Source organism: Cyprinodon tularosa, unplaced genomic scaffold (genome assembly GCF_016077235.1).
Source record: "Cyprinodon tularosa strain WSP-4 unplaced genomic scaffold, ASM1607723v1 ctg61, whole genome shotgun sequence".
NCBI classification, from domain to species: domain Eukaryota; kingdom Metazoa; phylum Chordata; class Actinopteri; order Cyprinodontiformes; family Cyprinodontidae; genus Cyprinodon; species Cyprinodon tularosa.
Window position 1 is genome coordinate 5,009 of NW_024039352.1, and position 16,485 is coordinate 21,493.

General features: G+C 39.1%; 1 protein-coding gene across 1 annotated transcript; it reads left to right on the forward strand.

Annotated features, from left to right (window-relative positions):
- Nucleotides 1-1,547: 1,547 nt before the first annotated feature.
- Nucleotides 1,548-16,047, forward strand: LOC119798084 (contactin-associated protein-like 4; the record flags this gene model as incomplete). The annotated part of the gene is made up of 13 exons (XM_038307423.1): nucleotides 1,548-1,667; nucleotides 1,824-2,024; nucleotides 3,013-3,172; nucleotides 3,330-3,457; nucleotides 3,554-3,724; nucleotides 3,946-4,164; nucleotides 6,519-6,758; nucleotides 9,438-9,650; nucleotides 11,833-11,966; nucleotides 13,252-13,339; nucleotides 14,883-15,083; nucleotides 15,550-15,621; nucleotides 15,789-16,047. Coding segments are annotated over 13 exons (2,117 nt in total), but the record flags the coding sequence as incomplete, so codon positions are not given.
- Nucleotides 16,048-16,485: the final 438 nt, after the last annotated feature.

The following is a 16,485-nucleotide window of genomic DNA, read 5'->3' on the forward strand; positions in this document are numbered from 1 at the left end:
CCGTACTGCTCCAGTTGTGAAACCAAAATCTGTTGGGCTCTTTTGGGTAAAATGTGTATTTTAAAAGGAAGTTGTAAATTGGCAAATTTCATGTGAATGGTTTAGTCCTTAATCTGCTGTGTCTATTTAAGGCTGAGATTTGCTGATTCAACCGGCCCCCAAGCAATAACCCTTCGTTTGCGCGTTCCCTCAGAGGGTCTGCCAGATTAGGAACCGTCCTGAACCCCGTAGTGGTCAGGGTGAGTGGACCATTCAGCCCTTATATAGCGAACCAGTGAAGACCCGCTGGAAAATCCCAGCGGGTGTAACGGCAAACAAATGGCAGAGGAAACACATGCAACCAACTGTAACCTTAGCTGGTTTGCGGCATCTTTGTCACACTGACCAAAGGGTTTTATTTGACCACAAACATTTGTTTTAAGAAAGGGGCAAATGTTTTCATTTCACGTCAACCTGCACCACAGACCGACAGCAACGCACATGGGGCGTCAATGCGTTGCCATAGCAACGACTCATTTCTTTTTCCATGGGAGGGAAGAGGCCATCCCATTCTTGTTTATAGCCCTCACCTTCAATCAAAGGGTCCTCCACAGCTGCAAGTGTGACTTCATTCGGAGTGACGTGTTTTGATCAGAGGCTGATGCTGCTCAACTGACCCAATCCCAAACCACCCCTAAGCACTAGATGTAACAAGTTCTAAAACCTTTAGTCTGTTATTCATTTAACAAAAAAAAACATATCTACACAAATATATCACAATTATTAGATGTCCAAACTCGACTAAAGTAAACTGAAATAATGTAGAATAGTATAGAGTAGTATTCTCAGATATGTAGTGATACTGAAGTAGTTGGATACTTTTTGGGCACAGTAACTTCTAACTAACTTTTAACTTATCCAAACTAGTTTTCCCAGCATTTAAATGTGCACATTTGATTAAAACCCCAATACCCTAAGTGGAGTATTGCTGAAAACATGAAACCTTATAAACAATTTTGGTTCATAATATTCTTTTTTATTCTCCTGGTTTCACAGGAGAAATGGCAGCATATTGCAAAACAAGAAAATTCCTTTCCTGTTAATCTCATTTTATCAAATGTGTTTTGATGCACCACAGCATCTGAAGTAATTTTACATACAGTAGCAGCCATTCAAAATGGCCCTTCCCAGTCAAACACCAGCCCAATGGCAGCCCACTTTCCTCCAACTCCCAGCAAACTCCCCTATAACTTCCAGCCACTGGAGTGACCCCCGCTTGCATATCTTTTTACTTTGCCTCCACCCTTTCACTGAATTATAGGGTCTGACCAGGAGATGACGCTTCTCTTTAGATCTCAATTTTCGCAAATCATGACAGAAAGAATATTTTAGTACAAATGTTAAAACAATTGTAAGGGACCCTCCAAGGGTCTATCAAGGAAAGTGGGGACATTTTGAATGGCTACTACTGTAAAATGAGTCCAAGCTCATAACTTTTAATGTCAAAATTAAGATGAATTGTAAAAATTTACATTGATAATGAGATTAAATTTCTATTTTTTTCTCAGCAATATATGAACAGTCTTGTGAGGCCTACAAACAAAGAGGCAACACATCTGGAAATTATGTCATTGATGTGGATGGTAGTGGACCCATCAAGCCACAGTTGATATTCTGCAACATGACAGGTAGCTGACAAATCAAATCCTTGCACACTGACACGCCGGTGTCTATTCTCTCTTTCAAGTACCACCATTCCCACCTGTCCTACTAAGGGTTAGAGCATAAAGAGATTTTTTCCCACTGTAGACAGAAATAAAACATAATTCTTTTCTTCCATGCAGAAAACATGACATGGACAGTGATCCAGCACAATAACACACAACTGACCAAAATCCAACAGTTAAAAGAAGGAGGTCAGCATTTTACTTCCTTTGATTATGCAGTGGATGAAGAGCTGTTATTGGCAATCATCAACCAATCAGAGTATTGTGAACAGGAACTGGCTTACCACTGCAGACACTCCCACCTTCTCTACATGGCAGGTGAGGTTGTAGATTGGCTACAAGAAATGATATGTATATATAGGATATATATAGGAAAATATATGTGTATATCTATATTCATAAAGATATAGATCCACGAATATATAGATTTTAGTTTTTTATCCAGGTAAATGCTGTGCATGCTTTTTTGTATCCCCTTTGTTTCAACTGCCTGGCATATAAGTAAGTTGTACAGAAAACTTGACCACACCTTTAGGGACAGAAACAAACAGCAGCGTGAAGCAAAGTGAAAATGTAGTCCAAACCTTTGCTCCATTTTGTTTTATTTTATTTAATCCTTGAGTCCTTGTTTTAGGATATTGAAAGTGAAACATTAGAAAATTGAATATCCAAAAATTGCACAAAGATGCATAACAAATTGGCGTTTCTATAAAACTAATCCCATCGATTTGATCGGACTTTTGTTTGGACGATCGGTGGGGCCTCAGCTCCAGTCAGCTGTGAGTCTCTGCAGTGAGATCTGTAGCCATAGCTGACCCTGCGGTACAGTGACAAATTGCCGCTGCCTTGCAAAGGCACCACCGGACCTTCTGGCCTCCATCAGGAAACAATGCAGGTAAAGTGTCTTGCCCGAGAACACAACAACTCAGATGGATGGAGCTGGGTTTTAGACCATCAACCTTCTAGATGCAAGACAAACATCTGCCTCCAAGCCAATTATTTCATTTCAGTTTATCTTTGTTTTATTCTATAAATAACTAAATGTGGAGAATAGAATAAAACAGAATGTAATTCTACATTTTCATTTGTACAGCAGTGAAATTTAATTACATCTGCTTCATTGTGAAACATAAAAAAAGTAATAAAAACTACAGATGAGTAAATTGAGGGGGAATGTCCTTCAACTTCTTTGCCTGTTAGAATTACTGAAAAGTGTCTCTCTTTCCTGTAACTCAAAACAGATATGATTTTAAGAAGTAGACCATTCAGTCAAATTGAAGCCTTCTAACCTGCCTGTCTGTCTCAGAGAGTGTTCCACTCAGCTGGTGGGTTGGAGGCCCCGGTGCGGTGCGAAGGCAGACATACTGGGTCAGGGCTCCACCAGGCAGCAAACATTGTACCTGCAGTCTGCAGGACTGTGTAGACCCCCAACACCACCGCAACTGTGATGCTGAGCTCTCTGCATGGTAATGTATTCGCTCTGCTGCCACTGCTAGTTGTTCTTTTCAAAGCTATATATTTTGTCTACTTTGCAGAATTTATTTTAATCACAATCTGGGACTTCCTTTCTAAAATACCTTCTATTTTTTCTTTCTTGTGTCAACTGCTGACTCTGTTATCCAGGGAGAATGACTCTTGCCTCCTGAACCATAAGGAATCCCTCCCAGTTAGATTGTTGGCGCTTGGAGATGTCCAGAGCACGGGATTAGAGATCTCCTACAAGGTGGGACCTCTTCGTTGCTATGGAGACAGTAAGTTTAATTTCATGACATGACCAAGCTGTGTTTGAGGTAACTACATGTTTCCCAGTTGCTTCTGTTCTAAAACATCCTTTTGGATTCTTACAGAAAGTATCTGGAACGCTGCCTTTTTTGAAAAGGAAACATCCTACCTCCACTTTCCAACCTTTCATGGAGAGTTGAGTGCAGACATTTCACTCCTGTTTAAAACTGTCTCCTCCTCTGGTGTCCTACTGGAAAACCTGGGAATTAGAGACTTTATTCGACTTGAACTGAGCTGTAAGTAACCTCTGATCTGATGACCTCAGCAGTGAATGTTACACTTAATGTAAAGAACTTCAGATTAAAAATATTCAATAAAACCATGTAAAAGTTTAATAATATGTATGATATTTTCAGATGTATGAATCATGAGAAAATAGTTTCTGAAAGCATGTTGTATGAGGACAGAACTGCCTTGAATCTGTTCAGCAGGTGATGTTTCCCTTTCCCTCTCTCAGCCCCCACACAGGTCCTTTTTTCCTTCGATGTGGGTAACGGCCCTTTCGAGGTTAGCGTGACGGCTGATGATCCGCTGAACGACAACAGGTGGCATCGAATTCAAGCTAGAAGGAACATGAAAGAGGCATCCCTTCACCTTGATGATCTCCCCGCTACCAGACAGGAAGCTCCTGCTGATGGACACGTTCACCTGCAGCTGAACAGCCAATTATTTGTGGGTCTGTGAAACTGTAGCTTCTCTTGCTGAACTTTAAAGGAATAGTACACCCAAAACATGATTAGCCTTCATTTTCTACTCACCCCCATGCTGAACAACACTCTGGAGTACTTTTTTGATATCTCAAATGCATCTGGAGATCTGGGAGGCTTCTTGCTGTCTGCTGACATTCAAATAATGGAGGTCTATGGTGCCCGAGACAGAAAGGTCCATAAAAGTCCACAAAAAACGTGTCAATATTCCTCCATACTGCTCGTCCAATGTATTCCAAGTGTCCTGAGTGGGTAGCATCCAGAATTTACTCGAAACGAAGTCATTTAGAATGATTTTAGAGCATAAACAGTAGTGTATAGGATTTCCTGAAAGCGCGCACCTGCGCGTTCACAACGCTACGGAAGCCGGCAGACCAAACCAGATGAAAGTGCGCATTCAGCGTCTGCTCTGCCGATAATGCAAGCGTAGAAGAAGAAATGTGCTGTTTACCTGTGCAAAGAAAGAAACAACGAAAGAAAAATGTCTGAGGACTTCAGTGTTGAGGAAGAGCATGAGTTCTTTGCCGAGCTGAATGCGCACTTTCATCTGGTTTGGTCTGCCTCGGTTTCCGTAGCGTCGTGAACGCGCTTTCAGGAAATCCTATACACTACTGTTTATGCTCTAAAAACATTCTAAATGACTTCGTTTCGAGTAAATTATGGACGCTACCCACTCAGTTGGACACTTGGAATACGTTGGACGAGCAGTATGGAGGAATATTGACACGTTTTTTGTGGACTTTTATGGACCTTTCTGTCTCGGGCACCATAGACCTCCATTATTTGAATGTCAGCAGACAGCAAGAAGCCTCCCAGATCTCCAGATGCATTTGAGATATCAAAAAAGTACTCCAGAGTGTTGTTCAGCATGGGGGTGAGTAGAAAATGAAGGCTAATCATGTTTTGGGTGTACTATTCCTTTAACATGCAATTCTAACTTTGAAAAATAGTTAAACAATAAAATACACTAGATCTTCTATTTCAGCTTCGGTTTACACAGGTTATGTTAGTACCTGTCAGACATTTTTACCTCTATTGTTTCAACAATATATTTTATTTAGAGTTTCCTGTCTGTTTTCAAAATTTTAATCCTGCTTTATTAAAGCAATAAATCCCTTTGAGCTCCTCAGCAATTCAAGTTGCCACAGCAACTCAATTAATCAACAAAGATTGCCATTTAGATGCTGCTTCTTATCCTTAATCTGGCACAAATGTGTATCAGCTTTCTTTATTGTATCTTTATTTACTTTTGTAGTTATCTATGGAGTCTTTAATTTACCTCTGAAGTAAAAATGTCTTTAACTAAAACATGTTGCAGTTGTTAGATAGGAAATCTAGAGGGATTTTTCATTGACAGATATTACTAAGACCACCCACACAAAAGAACGAAAATAACGTAACCAAAGGTGTGTCCCATAATACCATCCAAGGTGTTTACAATCAGTCAGCTGGCCTCCGTTTAGCTTGATTTAGCTTGATCCACCTCCATGGATATGGCTGCATAATGAAAATTGATTACAAATCAAAGAGACGGATAATGTGAAAGATAACAAAAGAAAAAATGTCAAAAGAGATTAAAGTTGAACTTCAAGTTCAAAAAACATCAATGTCAAATCACATCATACATTGTTTGAGCTAAAGTCAACTTGCTTTCTTCAAATCCAGCAGCTGCATCTTCAGATTCAAGACTCCTTTGAATGTGGCTGACAAATGCAGCCTTCTATTCCCTCCGTATTAGGAATACTATCATCTTAAATTAATGAAAATAGTTCATTTAAATAGTTTGTGAGTCAACTATCAAGGTTGCTAGGCAACAGACCTTAGGCTGAAGTAGGGCCAGTGAAAGCCGAATTTGAATCTATAGCTGAATTTCTTCGGCCTCCTTATTTTCACAGCCTTGGAAGGACCCAGGTCAGGTCATTCTGGGGATGCAGCCGCTTAAATGGAACACGACCAATGGGAGACGACCAAGGAGGACATAAATCATAAAAAAGCCAGGCTGGAGTTTACCAAAATACATGTTACTACGCGAGCCACAAAGCTTCTTGGTTAATGTCCTTTGGACAGATCAGACTTCTTCTTCTTGCTGTGACTTTATGATGTAGAAACTGGAAAAGCTGCCCAAAGGTTACTGATGAGTTTTTAAGTTCTGCTGATAAAACATTTTGTACAAAAATATTTGAGATGATCCAATTTCCATATTGGAAACATTTTTATCTAGATTTTCAAAATCAATTTTTCCTCAGGGTTTCAAAGTGTGGGATTTTAATTATAGAAGGGCTCCATTCAATGTACCCAGTTTTAACATTGTGTGTCCATTTAGGAGGCACCGCTTCCAGGCAGAAGGGTTTTCGAGGATGTATCCGCTCCTTGCAGCTGAATGGCATCACTCTAGATCTGGAGGAAAGAGCGAAGGTCACCCCAGGAGTGCAGGCAGGATGTGGGGGCTACTGCAGCACCTACGGTGCACTCTGCCAGAACCGAGGTCGCTGTGTGGAGAGAACTAAGAGCTTTTCTTGTGACTGCAGCTCATCTGCGTATGCTGGAGTCTTCTGTGAAAAGGGTATGTAGGCTTAGTCTGTTCAGATATACATTAGTGTTTTATCCAAAGGATTTAGTGAGTCATTTTTTCCTGAGAATAGTTCAGTAACATCTTGTTTTCAGTTTACATTTCTCTTATTTTCTCTAATAGTAAAGATGATAGAACTTTATAATTAGGTGTAACTGAACAATAAACAATGACTTTATATTCATATTTGTGTGACATTTTCAAATTTTGTACGATTATAATAGGTATTGTATTTGGATTTTAATTAATAGAATTACATAACGTAGGCACTCTGGTCAGTTCAGACCCAAACGAATCTTTCTGGTTGACTTACAAAACACTGTGCAGTGAGGAAATATCGCACTGGCTGGTTCAGGAAAATTCTCAAAGAAAACTCTTTAGACGAATTAAAATGAGAGAGTTGGTCAACTACTAGGATGGCGTGAGTTTTTTTTTCCAGGATATATGTCTTATCACACTCAGTATGCTGAAGTGCAGGCATCCCCAAACTCGGTCCTCAAGGCCCGCTGTCCTGCAGGTTTTAGAGGTTTCTCTGCTTCAGCACAGCTGGTTATAATTTTTGCAGTAGACTAAAAGCCTGTTAATCAGCTTTCAATTTAAATCAGCTGTGCTGGAGCAAGGAAACCTCTAAAACCTGCAGGACAGGGGACCTTGAGGACTGAGTTTGGGGATGCCTGCTTCAGTGCACCAAAGTGAAATCTTAGGGTTTCTGCCTGAGCATACAGAAGAATAGGAATTGTCTAAATCTGTAGATTAATGCATCTATCATCTAAATAACTGACACAAACGTACCATTGAAAATCTGTCCCCGTTCTATGGTTGGATGCCTTGGAAGGCTTGGCTGCACCAGTGACCTTGGGCATCTCTAGAGATATGAATACTGCATTCCTCTTGTGGGAGCAGATTTTTATACAGAAAAGTCAGAAGTTAGAATTACTTTATGCATCATGGGAAAGAGATGCCACCCAGAACACTAGTATTCATTAAAAAAGTCCTGAAAATGCACATTTTGGAAGGATCGCCAAAGCCAAATTTTAATGTTGTCCTGCATACTATAGGTGAACCTTCTCAAACAGCTTTAAGAACATATTCTTACAGTTTTCCAGAAGTCAAGAATTGTAAGTGAAAAAACCTGACAATGATGTTAAGGCACAAACATCAAAGCCCATATAACCCATTGATTAGTAATGCAATTGACATTGGGTAGTCCAACAAACACATAATACCAACCCAACTGAGTTTGGTCCTGCTCCTGCCTGAATGTTTTTGGCCAAAAGGGGGATAATTGTTTTTTTTAACCCACAGCACCTCCCGTAACACACCCTAAGAGGTCCACTGGTTATTTTTCTTCGCTGCTTCACTCAAACAGTATCATGAAACACATTCTATCTCTGGCTTGGTCACAGAATATATGACCAGTGCTTACATAGTGCCTGTTCAAGTCAGAGGACCAAAGTGCTCCATGCGTGCTAACCTTTGTTGGTATTAGAGAGACAAATTGTGCTTTATGCAGAGACAACAGAAGAAATTAACCTCATGGTTAATTCTGGCAAAATTATATACAGTTCTGTTATTTAATGTGCATCAACTAGTGTTGCAGTACTTGAGATCGGTCTTGGTCTCGAGACCGGTCTCGAGACCATTTTTTGATGGTCTTGATCTCGTCTCGGACTTGACCGCATTTGGTCTCGGTCTTGGGCGCTGAGGACTCTGCATTTTATTTCAAGACCGGTCAAGACCACAACTGTGGAAATAACACTAATCATCAGAATATTATCAGTTTCTTTAAGATCCTTCTTTTTATTGGATGCTTGGATTCAAATCCAAGCAATAACCTGTCTCATTGGTAAATGCAGTGAAGGAGATCAATCTATTTTTTTCAACAAATTATCTGTGTCATAGCATATTTCACAACTTTGTGACAGATATAGATTTATTCAAGAAAAGTTATATAATATAGCTTTAATCTGTATATGGTCTTGTCTTGGTCTCGGGTTAGGTGATCTTGACCACAACACTGGCATCAACCACATAAATAAAATCACAATAATGTGATAGGTGCAAAGCTACATTGCGGCCACAGCTGCTATGGGGCATGATAGCAGAAGGGAAGCTATACAGGGAATCCAGGTAAAGTGTCTTGCCCATATCACACCAACTGACAAACAGAGTAGGGTTTTCAACCCAAAACCCTCCTGCATGCTTATATAGTAGGACACCAGTGTTTAGCTCAATATAGAATGACAGTAACATTATCTGTTATAATTCTGAGGAGGATTAAAACAGAAACAGGTTTTGTGATTAAAATGTTTAAAAAAAAAACTTTTCCTGCATTCAAAAACCAGCCAATGTAGCAAATTTAAAGTAGCAATACCCAGGACAGGAGCTCCGTTAGCTTTATCGGATGAGGGTGATGGTGGTTTATAGGGCAATTAAGAGCAGTGAACAAGTATACAGGTATCTGGTGTAAGCTGGGTTTATTTCAACTAAATCATTTTGCTAAATCAAATAACATCTAGCAAGGCCAGCTGAGCTAAACAGGAGATAAGGTTCTTTCTGGAGATGGAAAAATCTACAAAAAGGTGTTCAAAGAGTAATACTATAAAATGGACAAGCTGCTCACAGAAATATGGGAAACCTTTGCAAGCAAACATTTAGAATTTCTCCCTACAGATGTTTCTGTAAGCTTCAAGCCGGAGACATCCATCAGATACATCTTCAAGGAGAAGCTGGTGAACGAGTCCAACTCCTTTTCTTCCTCCATTACATCGAACCTGAGGGCAGAAACCATTTCCATGAGTTTCAGGACCAGCCAGACTCCAGCTTTGGTCCTTTATGTGTGTTCTCACCACAGAGAATACATGGCTCTGCTGATCAACAAGCAAGGTGAGAATTAAGGAAGGCTTTCTAACAATAATAAATATTTGGCTTTAAAAAAAAACAAGTTTTAAATATGTTTAGTTATTTTAACCAGACTGTTGTCAATCACTGTTTTTTCAGTTCCTAGTTGTGCATTAAATACGGATATGCACGTTATACAAGTGAAAAGGCTACAAGCAGCTCTGCAGCTTTAGGTATATTGGTCATGGGACTTTAACATTGCACTGTAAAGACATATTGTTGTAAAGCAAATTAATGAAAATTCATTTCAATTTAGCATTTAAATTGCACTAATTTACATCATTCAGTTGTTGACTGCTGTACATAATGTTGACTTGGAGAGTATGCATGCAGCAGCAGGGGGAAAGAAAACTCTTTAAAGCCGGACATACACTGTATGATTTTTTGCCCCTTTCGGGCCAATTTTCGTCGAGTCATGCGAGAATTTTTCAATCATGCCGACTTTCAGCCTGATCGTGCGTTATGCAGTATACAGGGGGTAACGAGGAGCGATCAGCCTCTCATGACCACCTTCTGATCAGGATTCATGCAGAGAAAAAAAAGAAAAGTTTCTTAAGAAGAAAAAATCACAATCCCTTATGTTTGCAGAGAAAATCAAAGATGTTTCAAGTTCAGTCGGCCATTGTGGGCAAATCACTAGGTGCACATACGCAAACAAGGATTCCTCTTCTTCTTCCTCTCAGATGAAAACACATAAGCATGGTGGGAGCGCGACTAAAATGGAGTTCTTTCTGTAAAATTGACAGACCGTAGTAGCCACATTTGCTCAGCCATGTCTTTGTCCAAATACGTCAATGCCTTTTGTTTTGAGGACTTTCAGCACACAAAACTGCACACATTGCCAAGGCCAAGCTCACTAAGTTTCACTCTAGTGAGCTTCATATTCCTCTTCTACTCTTTTGGTTTCCAGATAGACGAGTCTGGGTAGCGCCATCTCACTGTGGTGCTGAGTCCGATGTTGTTTTTAGACATGCAGTGTGAGCAGGTAGATCACACCATTTCGTCGGGCAGCACAGGGTGAGAACATGCATCGTGAGCTGTGAACTCACACTGTACAACGAAACCCTACAGAGTCAGCAAAAGCTATTTTGGAGGTTTGTGGGTGGCTTTTAAATTCCGCCCTAATATGTGCTGTTAAATCATTCATGATTTGATCTTCTTGCCAAGTTCTGGTGCTCTGCTGCTGCTGCCTTAGCTCTAGAGCGCCTCCTCGTTTTACCTTGTGTGGTCTGACTAATCCCTCCCCAAAGCAGGATAACAGCTACTGTGATCCAGCTGTAGCTCCTGGACTCCCCAAACTCTGGAGAATCCGGCAGATCCGTGATGCCAGAATCGATGCAGTTGTTACGCTTTCCATAATAGTATAAAATATGTCACTCGTTCTATAAATTCCTGTCTGCAATGTAGAGTTAAACAAACAACCAGCCTCCAACCAGGTAGAATCTCCTCCTGTTTGATTACATTGCGAAGCGAGCAGGACATTTCATCACAAATTATCCCAAAGAGTCAAGCAACCAACTATGACCAAGTGACACTTCAAATTCACAGTAATGTTTAGTGTGAATGCAACATGAGGTTTAGGGAGCTTTGCATCTTTTTTCCCCCTCTTTCATAAAGTGGATTTTGTAAAAATATAAACCCCTTTACTGTCCCACAATGGGTACAATTGTTCTTTGCATTTTGACCCATCCCCTTGGGGAGCAGTGGCCTGCCATTGTGTGGCACCAAGGGAAAAATCAGGGGTTAAGGGTCTTGCTCAGGAACCCAGAGTTGTCTTAAAATAAAATTGCATTTATAGACACATCAAACTGATTAAGTATTTCACAAAGAATGTATTTATTTATTTTTTATTCAGCAAAAAATAGGGAGATTTTAAACAATGTGCACAACAGAAATAGCACTAGTGAATCTTGGTGTTTTTTTTTTTTATATTGAAGTTGACAGCTCTGACAGGTGAAGGCAATCAGCTGATGGAACCTTCAGGGGATCTTGATGGAAAGCAGTAATCGTTTGTCTTATATCTGGATTCAACAATGGTGCCTGCAGCAACAAAACTGCAAAAGCAAAGAGAGACAGAAAGAAGGCTTCTGGTTTCATGAAAAGTTCTGTGTGCTTTAGTTACACATTAAATAAACAGTGTGCTATCATGTTTTTGCTTTGCTTGCAGAGCAGCTGGAGGTGAGGTACAAACTGGAAGGTAGTAAAGAAGAAGAGATCCTAAGGAGCAAAGTGAGGAATCTTGCTGACAGAAGACTGCATTCTGTTTCCATCAGCAGACTGGCAGAATCAGTCACTATACTGGTACATGTACACATCATCTTCAGAGAGCCTCTGTTTTTAGCTCTGTCATTAAAATCATGAGAGGTTAGTTTAGCACCAAACATAAGGGGTTGTGATTTTTTTCTTCCTAAGAAACTTTTCTTTTTTTATCAGCTTTTATTGTCATTGCACTGTCACAAGTACAGAGCAACGCAATTAATTCTCTGCATTTAACCCATCTCCTTTGGGGAGCAGTGGGCTGCCATTGTGCAGCGCCCGGGGAGCAGTGTGGGGTTAAGGGTCTTTGCTGAGGGATCCAGAGTGTCAGTCTGTGTGGGTGGGGTTCGAACTCAGAACCTCTTGATTCCAAGCTCTATGCCCTAACCACTAGACCGCCACTATATATTCTTTTCTACTATTCTTTGGCTTTATATTCAAAAGGTTTGTATAGCTTTTAACACGTGCTAATATAGTTTTTTGCTTGCCCTCATCATTATGAAAATCATATTCCAATGACTAAACCATTCAAATTAATGAGTGGAGGAAATAAAAATGTAAACAATTAACACAGCAGTTTTTCTAATCATAAATGCAACTTTTTTAGCACCACAAGTCAGGTGCGAACTCAAAGGCAAACCTTTCTGGAGACACTAATGCATTCTGGGGAGTGTTCTCCTAGTGGTTAGAGCAGCGTGCTTGTGCTCTGAGAAGGTTGCAAGCACCCGGATTGATCCCCACAGCCTCCACTTTTGGTTCCTGAGCAAAGCCCTTAACCCCACACTGCTCCATGGGCGCCACACAATGGCAGCTCACTGCTCCCTGAGGGGATGGGTTAAATGCAGAGTGAATTTCCCAATTGTGGGACAATAAGGGGATTTACATTTAAAAATAAATGTATTTGGGCCATCAGAAAACAAAACTTGTAGAATAATAACAAATAATAAGTTTTTGTAGCCGGTAAAATTTAATACAGCAGGACTTCGGAGAATCTTTATACGATCAAACCAAAATAAAAATAAAAAACCTTAACTACTGCAGCATGTTTATAAAAATTCAAAAACAAAATGGAGTATAACCAGCTATCAGAGAACATCCATCACAGAGCCGGTGAAGGGACTCCTTGTACGTCATTTTTTCAAGATCAGGACCATAGACGTTCAGATGTTTCCAGATTCAGAAATAAAACCCTTTTTTGGAAGAGAAGATGCTCATCTAATGGAGATATAGAATCTCACTGATAGATATTTACCTACAGTAGCAGCTTTGCTCATGTTTATTTATTTTTTTTTAAGATTTATTTGTATTGAAACTTTCTGTTCTCCTTCAGGTTGACCAGCATAACAAAGAGAACTTCAGCCTAACCTCTGGTGTTGAATTCACCGACATAAAGTCTCTGATTCTTGGCAGAGTTTACAGTAAGTGATTCAGCTGCACACAAACATACAGCCAATTATAGCTACCGGTACTTTTTTTCAAGCATTTAGAAAAGTGTTGTTCAGGAGCAGGTCTTGATTAAATGGCTTGATTAGATTAAAAAATATACTACTTTTTTAAGGACAGGCCTTTCTGTTGTATAAAACCAGAGACCCGCACCACGAAGCGAGCTCAACGTAGCAGGATTACTTCCAGCCTATCCAGTTTAACAATGGCGATCAGGATCAGCGGTACCATGAAGCTGGTTATCAACTTGCTAACTCAATCCAGCTTTATCTGGTCATAAATCTGTGAATGCACACATATAAAGGGGCAAGTTAAAGGTAGCAGACCAATCACAATCCCCCTATACAGGGGCTGCGATGATAGCGGGAAGGGATCAACTCAGCTGCTGCATTGTAGGTTTTTGAAAGCCGAAACCAGAGTCCACACCCTCTGTTTAAAGTTGTTTTTCCACTCTTAACATAGATGGCTTCATTCACATCCCTCTCAAATCCTCCATTTTCTTTGTCCAAAATGTGAACATTCTGGTTCTCAAAAGAATGTCCTTTGTCCATAAGGTGTAGATGGAGTCTTGTCGCTTTTCTGAGTTGGGCTACGCGTCTGTGGAGAGGTTATTTGGTTTCTTTGTATTTATAATAATAGTACAGCAAAACATTTTAAACTGTGAACAGAAGTTAAAGGGATCCATCTCTCTTAAAACTTTACCTATTCAATAATTCTCATTTAAGGTCTTTATGAGCACATTTTTAAATCTAATTGATATTGAAGTTTTATAATAGAAATTTTATTTGTTCTGTGATTTTTTGTGTGTGTGTATAAAGTCCATTCTTTTAATCAGTAAACACAATAACAGTTTTTGTCTTTGATGCCTCTGTGTAAGAATTTATTTAAAATGGTATGAAAGTTTTTGATGTATGTCTCTTAACTAATGGATTAAAGACGAACTGATCAGACAGGAGTTTGAATGCGTTACCTTCACATCTATATCGGGAAGTAGTTGATTAGGTTTCCCTAATAGTAAAACGGAAGTATTTGTGTGATCAAAGCTTTGCATGACATCTTAGTTACGACACTTTTAGTTTAAAATTGATCAGATATTTTTCTGTATTAACAAATAAAACTTTACTAATTTTTGCATCATTTTCCTATCCCAGTAGTAGCAATTGTTTATGTTGAATGTATTTTGTCAACAACTGTAGAGTATGTGTGTTTTGCCTCTGTCCTATTATCCATTTGGGAATAATATATTAAGATACTATATATATATATATATATATATATATATATATATATATATATATATATATATATATATATATTAAATAAGATATTTTGAACCAGTTGTCTATCAACAAGATAGATTTTTTTAGATAGGTGATTTAACTAATCTTAAATATGGATTTCAGTTTTAAAAGACATCAAACTGCTGGATTTGGTCCAATTTCATAAAATTGCTCCAAGAACCTAAACTTCCAACTAGTAAACACTTCATTCTTTCTGTTTCACTCCTTTTTCCTGTAGACTCTCAGGAGTTGGATCCAGAGCTGGCTCAGTTGGGCTCTCTGGGTTTCACTGGCTGTCTATCTGCTGTCCTCTTTAACTCCATTAGCCCTCTGAAAGCCGCTCTGCTCCGACCAAGCACCAGCTCTGTTGTTGTCACCGGCCCACTCGTGCAATCCAGTTGCGGCTCCTATGCAGCAGGAAACACCCAACACCATTCAGGTCAGTGGGAATACTTTGCTAGCGTTCATAATTTCACAGCTCATTTTATTCTGAACTACAGCATTATTAAACATCTGTCAGAAATTCGGACTCGGAAATTCTGACATTTATCATTTACCAAACTGGAACCAGAGGAAGGTATCAGTAAGGGTGTAACAGTACTCCCTAAATCGCACTTTTAAAAAAAGTCTTAAGGTTTTAAAGTCATCTACGGTACCTATAAAAAAAACAACAACAAAAAAAAGATTTTTATAACTTCTGACAGCGGATAATTGTCTTTTTTTAAAGAATAAAGCACCTGAATGCAGCATTAGGACCCTTACGAACATGCCACTTAATAATGGATTTTTCTTCTCTCATTGATACTCCAATAACATTTTAATTACACTCAATCATTGAAATGTATTGCATTATTTAATGATGAGCTTCTTTTTGCTCTTTTTTATCCTTTGTTTTTTTGCGGCAGACCAATCTGGGTCGGTAGGAGGAGGTCAGCCTCTAGTAAACGCTGTCAGAACAAACTCTGCTCTCGTTGGAGGTATGTATAGCAGGGCTGCAGGGTTTTGGCTCCTGGTATGATCATTTTACAAATAATGCACAAAGCAAAGAAAGTGAGAATATTCTATTAACTACATTTCTTGCTTAAAGAAGCCAATTAGCCCTTAAAGGATGCTTTAACTTTTCTCTTTTATCTTCTCATCTTAGGTCTGATAGCTGTGGTGATTTCTGGGATTGTATCTGCGTTAGCAATACTGGTTCGATTACTGTACAGAAGAAAGAGGGCATACCAAAACCAGGAGGTGAAAAAAACAGAAGATAACAATGGACTGCAGAGCTGCTCTCAGAATGAAAACCAGAAGGAATATTTCATTTAGATGGAACCTCCAGGATGGCAGTGGTGGAATCACTTATAGAAAAATAAACTTGTTTTTCCTCAGTGCTTTGCTGAACATCCTTATCTATGACTGTTATATACAGTATTTTTTTTTTTTTTTTTTAAGTTGAACAACAAGAAAAGTTAAGCTGTTTGTCCACTATTAAGAGAGCTTGGAGTGGATAGTGATGTACATTTTCAATCTGTTGATTGCAAACTAAACAGTTGTTTGTTTATGTCTCCTTAAAATTCTAAAACATATTTTCTAAAGTCCTTTTTATGATTAATGTCTGTCTTTGTAACTAGTAATCTTCGTCATTAAAATGAAAAAAAAAAATATATATATATTAGTATTTTTGTCTTATTATTAGTTTTACATGTGCTGGGAACTACACATCTTTTTCCCTAAAAGCATTTCAATTTAAGGCATGTAAACATGGGTTTTATATGATAATACTGCAGGTTTGCTGTCGCCTTAACAGAATATTTTACTTAATCTATGGAGCTAATTTGGGTCCTTAAAGTTTG